The sequence below is a fragment of the Anabrus simplex genome, chromosome 7 (genome assembly GCF_040414725.1).
Source record: "Anabrus simplex isolate iqAnaSimp1 chromosome 7, ASM4041472v1, whole genome shotgun sequence".
Classification (NCBI taxonomy): Eukaryota; Metazoa; Arthropoda; class Insecta; order Orthoptera; family Tettigoniidae; genus Anabrus; species Anabrus simplex.
This window is the reverse complement of record NC_090271.1, coordinates 219,010,858-219,024,315: the sequence shown is the minus strand read 5'-3', so window position 1 is coordinate 219,024,315 and position 13,458 is coordinate 219,010,858. Positions and strand designations below refer to the sequence as shown.

The 13,458-nt window shown below is 38.8% G+C and overlaps 1 protein-coding gene across 3 annotated transcripts in view; it reads left to right on the top strand.

The window, feature by feature from the left end:
* Nucleotides 1–7,423, top strand: part of Phb1 (prohibitin l(2)37Cc) — a 57,026-nt gene extending 49,603 nt beyond the window's left edge. For all 3 annotated transcript variants that reach the window (XM_067150862.2, XM_067150863.2, XM_067150864.2), the window contains exons 6-7: nucleotides 6,545–6,640; nucleotides 6,858–7,423. In XM_067150862.2, the coding sequence (XP_067006963.2) occupies nucleotides 6,545–6,640; nucleotides 6,858–7,073 (312 nt within the window). In that variant the 3' untranslated portion in view covers nucleotides 7,074–7,423. The remainder of the gene's footprint in view (nucleotides 1–6,544; nucleotides 6,641–6,857) is intronic.
* Nucleotides 7,424–13,458: the final 6,035 nt, after the last annotated feature.

Below are 13,458 nucleotides of genomic sequence, written 5' to 3'. Positions count from 1 at the left end.
ACACTGCTGGCACTTTAATTTGTAAACACCTGATTTCTGAAATTTGCTATTGCCGTTATTGATAGTGTGCTGATTGAAGAAAAGATGAGTGTTGTTATTGGTTGTTTTAAAAGATTCATATTAAGTTTCTTGAAAACATTCGTGATTTCGTATATTTTACTGTGACTATAAGTAAAAAGGGCGTGACTATCTTCTTTTTTTTTTTGTATCCTTGGTTAATGTGGAAAATGATTTTTTCTCAATTTTGCTAATAATTTTATCTACAAATTGCCTGTTGAACCTGTTTCTTTTTGCTATAAAATAAATAGTATCCAATTCATTTTTACGATCTGCTTCTGACGTGGGTATATTATAAGCTCTATAAATCATCCTATAAAAGGAGGCCCTCTTATGTGCTGCCAGGTGTACGGAATTTTGTTTAATTACGTTTGCCGTTTGAGTAGGTTTCCTAAATATTTTAAACCTAAGTTTATTAGAGTCATTAATAATTGTAATGTCAAGAAAGTTTAATGCTTTATTATTTTCATTTTCGAAAGAAAATTTAATCTGTGAATCCATATTGTTTAATTGTTCTAATACCTCCTGTCCCTTAGTAATGCTATGGTCAATTATTGTAAACGTATCATCTACGTATCTCAACCAGCTTATTATTCCTTTAATATTGTTAATTTTGCTATTTTCAAGAAAATCCATATAAATTTCCGCCATAATTCCCGAAGCTGGGGCCCCCATAGGAAGACCTTCCTGTTTATATTTGACCGTTGAAAGTAAAGTAATTATTAGTGATGACGAACTCCAAAATATTTATAAAATCGGCTATCTCTTGCCTACTCAAATTACTGTATTTAAGTAGATTATTCTTTACAAGATTTATCATTTTTGATAGTGGAATATTCGAGAACATATTTTTGATGTCGCATGAATACATCTTATGGTTTGATTGTATGTTTAAATCTTTAATACGATCGCAAAATTCTTTGGAATTCTTAATAGACCTATTACCCTCAAATCTATGTTTTCTTAAGAAATTGTGTATAAAGCTAGACGTCTTATATATAGGGCTATTTCTGAAATTAATGATCAGTCTTCTAGGTATATTCTCTTTATGCACCTTCGGTAGTGCCTTAGCCGTCGGAATACCCGGGTTCATATTAATAAGTTTTTGAGACTCCCTTTCATTAAGGATGAAAGAAGATTGTTTAAGAAGTTTCTTTTTCTCTGAATGATATTCGTCGGGTCTTTTTTTATAATTTTGAATGAGTTCTCTGCGAAAAAGGTTTCAATTTTCTGTATGTATGATTCTTTATTCATAATGACCGTCGCATTCCCCTTGTACGCCTTAGTCACAATCAAACCATTCTCCTTAATTTTCTGTTTCAATGAAGCTGTTGTTTGGTTATGATGTGTAGAAAGTCTATCTTTGTTATTATTTATTAAATTAGAAAGTTTTTTCTTTATACTAAATCTCGTCTCTGTTTGGTTCTCTATCGGTAACTTTTGTATTGCACTTTCGGCTTCCGCCGTGATCATAATCGCGTCTTTAAGTTTAAATTGAATGGGCCAATTGAATTTGGGACCTTTCTCCATAACACTTATTTCGGACTTATCAAAACACGCCTCTGAAAGATTAATAACCGGCTCTTGAAATACAGGAATGGTTGAATGAGTCTGATTATGATGATCCTTAGATGAGGGAGAATCAGTCTCAGTTCTCTTATTACGCCTAAGTGTATTAGTTCTGTTGACTAACTTGTTCTGTTTATCTACAAGTAGGTATGCGATTTTATCATTTACGTAATTTTGAAACAAACTCCATTCTAATGGGGCAATGTAGGCAGACGCGATGAGATGGGCCTCGTATAACTGAGTGTTAAGGAATGCTTTTTTCCTATAAAGAAATTTAATTTCGTTCCTGATCCATAGAATGTTGGATTTATCTTATGTCTTTCTATGCCAGTACGACAATACATTCTTGTTTTGAACCGATTTCAAAAAATTAGGGACAAGTCCCTCCTTGAGACAGTTTTTCAGGAATAGAATGTCCTTACCTATTTTCGCAATTTTGGTCTTAAGATTTAATAAAAAAAAAAAAATTATAACGTGCAATTTCAGGCAGGAATCGAAACTGTTCCTTCTTAACACAAATCTAGTAGGTATTTGAATATTATCGTATATGATTGTTATCGAGATCTGAACAGATGTTGCACCTTGCATTCTAAAAGTCTTGGGAGGTCTAGGGATTGCCTATTACTGGTTTGGTCCTAATATAAGACTGGGAATTTTACGTTTTCGTGTTAAAATGTCAAAAACTGCAGTCGTTTTATTTGCGCACGTTACATTTAAATGGTTTGTATCATTTCCAACTCATTACTGACATGTGCAGCGAGCGCGCTTTCCAGCTGAGCTCAAGGTCAGGATTAATCGTAATTCCTGAAGTTATGATGATTGTTTTTTCTCTTTCCAATTTGACTGAATTAGTGACAGGCAGAATTGAATATAATTCATTCGAGAACTTTCGAGAATTGATACCTACATTCGAAACGATGTTCTCGAGTTCAACATAACGTTTAAAAGTCGAAGTAGACCTAATTTACGCGGTACAAGATTTCCAGAAACTGACTACGAACAGTATATGGTAGATTAAATTACAATGGAAGATTAAGAAAAGAAGGATTTCGCCATCATGTTGGGCGGTTTTGTATCTAAGGTGCTTTATTTTATTAGATAAGAGAATTAAAAATTGCTTTTGGTTGATTGTCGTTTGGTTTGGCATTGTTATATTTTTCGAAGAGTTTGGCTAATCAAAGTTGCTGAACTGAAAGAAGTTTTCACGGGAAAATGACGAAGTTTCCCCTGTAAAAGTGAACATAAAGTATCGAGATTTTGAACTCGCGTACTGGTAATTAATGTTTGATGCCGGTTTCGCGGTCTAACTTGCCTGCCTCTCATCCAGAGGGCCCGGGTTCGATTCCCGGTGAGGTCAGGCATTTTTTACCTGGACATAAGGGCTGGTTCCAGGTCCGCTCAGCCTATGTGATTACCTTTATTTGAGGAGCTATCTAATGGTGAGGTGGCGACCACGGTCTAGAGAGCCAGGAATAGCGGCAGAGAGGATTCGTCACACTGACCCTGCGTCACTTTGTAAGCTGCAGGCCTTCGGGCTGAGCAGCGGTCGCTTGGCAGGCAAAGTCCCATTGAGGCTGTAGTTTGGTTTGGGAGTGTTTGTAAGATTATAATTATACATACCTCATTTTTGAGATGTTTAGCCAAATTGTTGATGGTTTTAATTCATTCCCGGATTTTTCGTTTTCCCGTGTTGTACGTTTTATTTTCGTGGTCCCTCCAAAAATGGAGAATCGAGGTTCCACTGTATTTTGATTTTTCTAATTAGTGGGGGTTTGACCTAACGATTCTTCAAGTTCCCCCATAAATAAAAATCACATGATGTGAGATCTGGGTACCATGCGTGCCATAACCCCTTGCTAATTAGCCTATCAAATATTTCCTGAATAAATTTAATGACTTTGCAGCAGAAAGCACGTAAAAGAACTCCTGCGGGGCATAATTCCTGTACCTCGACATCTCTGTAAACCATAAACGTTGTTAGTAGGATATAAAAACAAATGACATTATTATATTATTGTTGTCACGTGGCAGCAATTTGTGGACAACAGTGATCTGTATGGTTTTAGTTTTAAGAGTTTGGTAGCTCACCATGTTGAGTTCCTTGAAATTGTAGTTTGCTGTGAGAGCTGTCCTAGAGATTTTGAGAATGTTGTAATCATTCTCCAACTTTGGCTACTTTCTTCTCGTTAAGTATGTGCTGTTTTACCCTTTGCTTCTTATTGAGAGTCTGACCTGTTTCCATAAATTTATTTAAAAAATTTCACTCGGTTTCTCTGCTTGAGGACACACTACTTCTTCTTCTTTCTTCTTCGTCTGCTTGTTCTTCTTCTTCATCCATTTCTTTTTCCAGATTCTCTCTGGGTAGAGTAGTGTACCAAAGCCCTCCACCTTACTCTATCTTTCCACCACTCCTCTTCTAGTACTTCATTGCTCTGGACTCCTATTTGCAATACAGCCCACAACAGAACTCCTCTATCGCATTCTAGGCCTCTTTGCAATCTCTGTATCCATGAATGTTTTCTTTGGTATTCTCTCTCCTGGCTTTCTTACCATGTGTCCAAACCATTTTAGCTTTGTCATATCAATCTCTTCTTGAAGTTTACACACTCCCTCGCTTCTCCTTATTTCCTCATTTCGTATTCAATTTTGTCTTGTCTTTCCCTGTATGCTCCTCAAGAACCTCAGCACATTTGGGTATTCTTTAAAAATTGCCACACCAGGCGAGTTGGCCGTGCGGTTAGGGGCGCACAGCTGTGAGCTGGCATCCGGAAGATAGTGGGTTTGAACCCCACTGTCGGCAGCCCTGAAGATGGTTTACCGTGGTTTCCCATTTTCACACCAGGCAAATGCTGGGCTGTACCTTAATTAAGGCCACGGCTGCTTCCTTCCCATTCCTAGGCCTTTCCTGTCCCATCATTGCCATAAGACTTATCTGTGCCGATGCAACGTAAAGCAAAAAAAAAAAAAAGGCCATCTGTGCAAGATGTAATCTCTTATGAATCGTTCATAAAAATATGTTGCTGTAATGTTTACTTATCTCGTGGCAATGTAACTGTATAACACACAATCTAAACACTTGTTACACATAAACACACTAATCACTTCCAAACTTGACACTAGTTTGGTGCAATTGATGAATGAACAAAACTAGGCCATTAAATAAATTCTTGTAGCTCAATCATAAGAGTACCAAGGTTCTTCCTCAGTGTGACATGGACCCCTCAGTTGGGAAACTGCACCTCTTCAAGACACTGGCCGGCCAGATTGTGGCGCCACTGCAAGCTATCATATGGTAAGCACATCGCATTGCCAGTGTACTAGTGCGGATGTGTCTCTCCACTTGCTATATATGCCCTCCTTCCAGATCGTGGAAGCGGAGGAGGCTACCTGAACTTATTTAATGTTCTCATTCAGAAGCAATAAAGTAAACTTTTCTGGTGGGAAACTAATTTTTGATCAAAAGTAAGCCATGGTCACAGGGTCCACGGAGTTGCCACTCTGCCATGGTGAGCCAGCCAGCCAACTTGTACGCAAGACTCGCTGTACCATTCACACACTAAAGTTTTTCAACTATGGGAAATACTGACTGTGACTTTCTATCTTGCTGAACTATTAGACTAAGTGTTTTTAATATACACTGCTAAAAAAAAAAATCATTTCTAAAGATGTTCCTAACTACATTGTACAAATGTATAGTGGGATGGAAATTGGACTGTTATGACAATAAAATGTCCTGCGTACATAACAGAAGGTCCCAATGTCATCCAGATGTTTGGGAGATGTCATTGTCTGTTGAAATGTATGAGTGCCTCAGTTCAAAGTGCGTGCAAAGTTTGGTCTCTATGGAGTGTAGTTTTACAAGTCATGGATGATCGTGTGAATTAAGGTTGGCAATGGGGGAAGCAGTTATCACATTAAGCCACTAGTGCACTTACGTTGCTTCAAGAAGGTACTCGCATAGGTACATAGCCAGAATACGATTGGGTGTCTGTGTAAATGTTTTCAGGAGTTTGGAAGTGTAGCCAGGTGCCCTGGCATGGGTCACCAAAGGAAAAAAAACCTAAGATTGGATCCTTTTGTGCATCCACAAGCTCTCGGAAACTGCAAAGTTACAGTGTGAGCACTGCAAGTAGACATAGAGCAGGCTTCTGGTGTACGAGTTAGTAACCAAACGCTCAGAAACAGGCTTAGAGGGGCCAGTTTAAGATCCTGACATCAAGTACTTGCACTGGACAGACATCGTGGCAGGAGACTGCAGTTTGCTAGAGATTGTGTGGACTGACAGCTAAGACACTGGTATCCTGTGCTGTTCTTGGATGAATCTTGTTTTGTATTCATTCAGATAGTCATCTGCAAGTCTGGAGAAGACGTGGGTAGCAATTTCATCTGACAGCTGTGTAGTCTACTGTTGGTTATGGGGGTAGATCTGTTATGGTGTAGGTAGGCATAAGTCTTGATACGAAAACCTATCTCCTGGTCATTTGCAGTGGATGCTTAACTGCTTGGCGGTACATTGACGAGATCTTAGTGCCACATAATTCCTCACTTGAGGCAACTTGGTGACAACCCAAACTAGCAGTGTCTTGTCAGAAGCATGTGAAGGCATTGTGAAGTAGTTGTCAATGCGAAGGGTAGCAATACTCCTTATTAAGATGCTTAATTACCATGAAGCCATTTTGGTGTATGACCCGGGATAACTTTGTTTATGACACATGCAATGACATTTCAGTTCTTTCAAAGATGTTACAAAGATGATTTTGTTTTCATTGCATGTGTGTTTTCATTTCAGTAAGCATATTGTGTAAAGGTATGAACATATAAAAAGGTGACCAAATTTCTGTATGGGCAATGTATATCATAAATATTCTTGATATGTGTACTTTTATATGTGAAATTAATGCTCTTGATGTACTTTCAGACACACCTTACGTTTGGCAAGGAGTTCACTCAGGCTGTTGAATTGAAGCAAGTTGCTCAACAGGATGCTGAGAAAGCTCGTTTTGTTGTAGAAAAGGTAAATATTACGAAGTAAGCTGTTAAGTCACTGTCAAGGTGAATAACTTATAGTGGAATGCATTGAAACGACAATCATTATCAGCATCCTTTAGAAGTCAGTTCGTAATGACTAAAACTTAAATTATGCCTAATCAGTTGTAGCAGTTTATTTTACCTTCTTGAATTTTTTTTTTTTTTTTTTTACCTCCTGTTTTAATCATATATTTGTCTTACAGGCAGAGCAACAGAAGAAAGCTGCTATCATTACAGCTGAGGGTGATGCTCAGGCAGCCATCTTGCTTGCAAAATCTTTTGGTGAGGCTGGAGAGGGTCTAGTTGAACTCAGACGTATTGAAGCAGCTGAAGATATCGCTTATCAGCTCTCAAGATCACGGCAAGTGTCATACCTTCCCTCTGGTCAGAACGTTTTGCTTAACCTCCCAGCTCAGTAAGAGGAGCTCTGGTGGTCGAAGAAGTGAACATTGAATCGTGCTTCGGAACTCTGCTCTTGATACATGTATAGTGATTACATGCTGGAGTTACGTTCATAGATGATTCAAATTGAATTGAGATATGTCTTATTTCAAGTTGAATTTATGGGACAATACTGTACAGGTAAGCACTGCATTGTGCATTTATATGAGTGTCTTTGAGGTTAAGAGAAACTTAGTTGAATGTAGAACATCTTGAAGAAAATGCACCTGTTAATTGTTATAGCATTGTACTGAGAGAATACATGCTGGCAGTGGTTTGTGATGAAATATATGTAAACAAAATTAAAATTAAATACATTTGTATACTCCTTGTTTTTAAGTTTCTTGTACTGATGTTCAGAACTTTCCTTATGCTAGAAATGAATCATCTTGTGATTCATATGATACTGTATGGAAGTACAGTCAAACTTCTATAACTCAAACGTCTAAAGCTCGAAATTTTGATATCAAGGAATTACAGTTTGACAGAATCTTCATTTAATCTCTGCATATTTAAAAAAATAAATTGATGGCAAAATGTTGGAATGAAATAGTAATTACAACAAAGTTTGGTACAGAAATCTGGAAGTTAGTTGTTTTCCATCAACTCTGTTCCCACCACAAGCAAGAAAGTGTGTTACCTACATGTCATTTGAGTGGCATTAGTATAATAGTAGCACGTGTTTAGGATGGCTGGTGTGAGGTCTTGTTACAGTCTGTTCATGGCTAAAGAGAAGCAGTCTCCATGACTAAATGGTTAGTGTGCTGGCCTTTGGTGACAGGTCCCAGCTTCCATTCCTGGCAGGGTCAGGAATTTTAACCATAATTGGTTAATTCTGCTGGCATGGGGGGTGAATGTATGGGTCTTCTTCATCATTTCAACCACATCTCGATGCGCAGGTTGCCTTCGGGCATCACATCAAGAGACCTGCACCTGTCAACCCAAAGTTGTCCTTGGACACTCCCTGCACTAAAAGCCATATCCATTTCAGCTGGACATTATTGAAGAGAGAGCAAATTGATAATTGTGCTGCGGGAAGAATATACGATGAGGACGAGAGTTCCATACGTAATTGGAGGGAAAATGTTTGTTTTGATTCAACAAGCGTAACTGCCAGGCACTTTACAAACAAAAAGTGGAGTTTCCAGAAATCGAAAACAGAATGTGTGATTATGTGAACTGAAAAGATACAGTGTGGACGTATACTCACGAGTGAAATGTATTGATTAAAATCTATAGCAATACCAAGAGAATTAAGAATTACAAGTTGTAAGGCTTGCCATTGATGGCTCACTCTTATTTTTGAATGAAATAACTTCAGTTTTTGAAGAAGCTGGGTATTTAAAATTTACACAGATTTTTTATGGGTTTGCGCCAGAGAAATTTGTTTTTACTCTTTCATATCGGTAATGCAGACCAGATGTATTTATTGTGCTGTCATACTTACAGTTATCAACATAGTTAACATAGCTATAAAATTACATTGGGACTGTCTGGTCAAGGCAGTAAAGGCGTTCTTGGTTCACCTGGAAGGACATGGGTTGATTCTCCGTCAGTAAGTCAAATTAAAAAAAACAAGATTTCCAATTCCGGAGTTTCATATGGTCTTGGGGTTCACTCGCCCTACATCAAAAATTAGTACCAGGTTAATTCTTAGGGGCAAAGACAGCTGGTTGTAAAGCTAACCACTCACTCCTTCAAGTGCCGGGGTTACGGATAGTGGAGCCTTTACCTTCCATCCTAGGGCCTTCATGGCCTGTACGGAGATGACTTTGCTCTATACAATTACACAAAAAGAAATTTCAAAATTTCTCGGTATAAAATATGGTGTGGGAATTGTTTAATGGTAGGGATTATTGGCGTATTTACAGTACAAAGTTCAATACAGTAGAACCCCATTTTAACGTGCCCCATTTTAACGAAGCCAGGCATGAATTTCAATAGAATCGTGCGGGTACCACAGCATTTAAATCTAAGAATTTCATTTTTATCCGTATTGAACTGAGAATGGAAGATAGGAAACTTAAAACGGTCCACCTTTTCAATACAAAATTGTTATAGTTTATTACAACATATATTTATATTTGGAACTAGTTTCGACGCTGTTTGGCGTCATCTTCAGCCAAAATGTGGGAAATAGGCTAGCATGTAGACATTTATATTACACAAGGCGTTATATTAAACAATACACATCTTGCTAGGAGATAAAAACAGGGACAAATATAGAAACAAATGAATCGTTGAGAAAGCAAAAGTTATACATATTAAAAATAACCTTAACCACACATCTTGCAGTGCGAAAATATTTGCCTTGAATGATTCCTGAATACAAAACGCATGCGTACACACTTCTGAAGAGCCAGCAGGCAGGAAAAAGTAAGGTGAAACCTTAAGAGTTCTTCTGAGAAGAGTTCATCATTTTCTTTATGTTCGGACTAACTAATGAAGTCTCCCTTGAGTTCCTGATAAACATACACAACAGGAAAAACTCCTTCACTCTCAACAATAGCTATAAAGACCAACGGTAAATTGTATTTTAAATACTGTACAGAGACGTGAAAGCATGATCTTGAACATGATATAACTTCTTCATTTAATCACCTTTGAAAGCCTCTCTCTATATTACGTAGCTTCATTAACACCACCCTTCTGTAGATGCACAAAATAATCTTGTAATCTTCACAGGTCCGGTATTCAGCTCGACAAGAATATAAAATTGGTATTAAGGAATTCGTTTTCTGATAGTTTGGAGGTTGACTGTGCCAGTATTTGTGGTGTATTGTTGCAGCATTACGTGTAGGGTGGGGGCAGGTTTCTATGATGTTTATTGCGGGACATAAGGCGGTAAAGCTATGGCGCGAGATGAAGAGGAGCAGGGCGTGTTGGATAGTTTAGGTCTGGGGAGCGGCCATTGTTGGATTAGGAGGGGAGAGGGAAGGAGCGGTAGGGGAGGAGGAGTGGAAGGAGGGGAAATATGGAGGGTGATGTGGTGAAAGTGTGTGGCGTGACAAAGTATTATGCATAATGTGAAAGACAGATCTGTTTTTTGGGATATTCATGTTTTTGAAAAATTCAATGAGAAAGTCAAATAGGATCTTTGGTTTCTCTGAGATATCATTTAAGTTTAGGTTGGGATTGAAATATTGGTCTAAATGAATATAGAGGTTTTCAGTGACGTCTAGGAAAGAACCTTTGTTTAGAATATCTAATACTTCAAGATCTTGATTTATTTCAGTAAAGTTGTGCTTAAATTCTTTTATGTGTAGGCCGACCGCGGAAAAACGGTTGTGTTTTATGGCATTGACATGTTCTGAAGATGACGCCAAACAGCGTCGAAACTAGTTCCAAATATAAATATATGTTGTAATAAACGGTACCACAGCAGTTGTACACCTTGTAGGTTGTTTATATAATCTTGGGATATATTAATATAATGTATTAAGTAAATTTTATATAATCATACTAAGCTCATGTGTGACGCCATATGGTGTCACATCAGTTTTTACAAAAACATAAAAATATAGCGTGACGCCATACGGTGTCACAGAATTTTTTGATGCTCTATATGGAATGTACAAAGGGCGCTAGGAAAGTTTTGCAATGTGAGTGAACGCTTTAGACTTTCTCAAAACCACCACTCTCAATACACTTCTCCATACGTCAAAACCAGGCACTGAACCAACTCTGCCACTTTTCTTCGGTTACATTTTCACACTCTTGATCCCATGCTGCCAGAAGCTCCTCGTCAGAGGCAAAACGCCACCTTTTCAGCTTCATCACTTCTGGGAAGAGTGGGAAGTCACATGGGGCAAGATCAGGACCGTATGGAGGGTGATCAAGCACAGTCAACCCTGATCTGGCAAGAAAATCCATTGTTACATTAGCATGATCGTGATGCAAGAGCCAAGTGTTGAGCCGTGAACTTGGACGGAGCTGCTTGAGAGCCTGGATGACCTGAGGCAGACAAGTCTCACTGTACGACTTCGCTGTAACTGTCCTGTGTGTTTCTAGCACAACCTGAGTCAGGATGCCCTGTTTGGTGAAGAATACTGCAGTCATCCTTTTCTTCACTGACCTTGACTTTCGTGCAGTCGCAGGAGTACCTTCATCTTCAAACAGCCACACCTTGTTCTAGGATTTTGTTGGGACATTGTAATAATAAAGCCAAGTTTCATCACCTGTAACGATGCTACTGACGTTACACGAAGTCCCATTTTCAAACTATTTTAGCGTTTCTCGGCACCATTTCACTCGATGTGCCCTTTGTTCCTCTGAGAGTGAATTTGCCACCCAAAGGGAACAAACCTTTCTAACATGGAGATGGTCGTGTAGAATTGAATGAATAGCTGGTGCAAGGATGTGGAGGGTTTCTTCTACCTGCCGATATGTCAACCGCCTCTCTTGCTGCAACATTTTCCTCACAGCTTCAATGTTTTCCTTGGTCACTGATTCAGACGGTTGCCCAGAACAGAAATCGTCTTCAACCCCAAAATTTCCCCTCTGGAATTCTTTGTACCAGCGGAAAATTGTTGCCCGATGTGGACAGTCTTTCCTCCAGGCAATGGTCAGCAGTTAATCCACGAGCAAAATTGTAGCAGATAATTGCGTGATATTCACCTTTAGACCACACTGACATCTTAAATTGCTTTCAATCCCACTGCTTGGTAACAACTGGTGTGAAGGTCGCCCCTTGCTGTCCGACCGGTTTTCACCCCTCTTTTCATCCCTCACCATAACAGGGGTGTCCAGCCAACCGTTTTTGCGTATTGCAAAACTTTCCTAGTGCCCTTTGTACAACACAAATTTGAAATACATCAAATTTCTGTGCTAATCAGGTGTTTACAGGCTCAAATGTAACCCATGTGCTAACATTTCTTATGTAGGGCAAACTGGGAGGTTTTAATATAAGATATTCTGAACACATCAATACAGTTAAATATAATAGGTTTTCGGCTATCGGCCAACACATGGTTGATTACAATCATAATTTCACGAATATCGAACAAGACATGGACATCCTGGAAATAGCTAACAAGGGTCCTCTGCTTAATATAATTGAGAAATTCTACATACATCTGGACCAGTATTTCAATGCTAATTACAACCTTAATGAAATCACAGAACAATCAAATATTTTATTTGATTTATTACTTTTCTCAGGAAAAACAATTAAGCTGATCAAAAAGTTAATTATAGGTCTTTCGTCGAGACAGTTACCATCACTCCCCCATCCTTCGGCCCCACCTTAAGTTACTCCCCGTCCCTCCCTTCACACGTTACCCCACATTACCTGCTCCACCTGGTAGTCCCTCTCCTTACCAACCTCTTCCCCTCCTGCTTTCCTTGCCATTCCCAGCACATGCTAATTCCAGTTCCACACTACCGGTCAAGCCGATCACATTGCCGCGCAAGGTGAGTACTCTTTCTCTTTGTTTTCCTCCCTTTCTTTTCATTGTCTTTAACCCATTCACTGCCAAATCCATATATATACGTTATTGAATGCCGTGCCTCATCCGCCAAATCTGTACATATACGTTTTGGTGCAGTGTGTACTTCACCGAGCTTACAAATGTATGCAATATAGTGTCATGCTTTGAGATTCCGTGGAAATGCTCAAGGAAGTTCTGTATGGCAGATATACCACTCCATTTCATGTGTTTTGAAAGCGATCTGGTGTTATTCCAGCTTCGTTGGAGTGGAACATCTTTCCCGCTTACGTTTAGCCATCATGGTGTCTTGAAGTATACATTGTCGTCTCTTGTTGATGAAGATATTGAATATTTCCTCATAAATAGTGATTCTGGAGTGCTATATTTTGATAATGAAGATGGAGAATAACTAAGGGGTGATATTGAACTACAAGAAATTGCGAGACAAAGTAGTAATGATGAATCACATGCGGAATTGCCATCCCTTTCTCAGATAAATTATTTTTTCCCCAAACATAAATGATTTTAATAATTCCGGTTCTAGGATTAACAATTTTATATTTCAGTAATAGTATCTCCGAGCGGAGTAGCCGTGCGTATTAACATGCTATGTCTATGGAGTTAAGCTTTGCGCTAGGCAGGTGAGTGGGTTTGAACCCCACCGTCAGCTGTCCTGAGAATAGTTTTTTTTTTTTTTTGTGCACTCCCAAGCAAATGTCGGGACAGTTCTTATTCATAAGCCACAGCCGATTCGTTCCACTTTCTTACCCAGTTTCATTCACCATCGTTCATTTCATATTCATTATCTTCTCAACTGAGGTTTGCATCGGGAAGGGCATCTGGCCGTACAAATATGGTGTAAAATATAATCTCACTTCATCCCCGACCCCATATTGGGCTGCGGGGCTAAGGGGATGATATGCATTCCATTAAT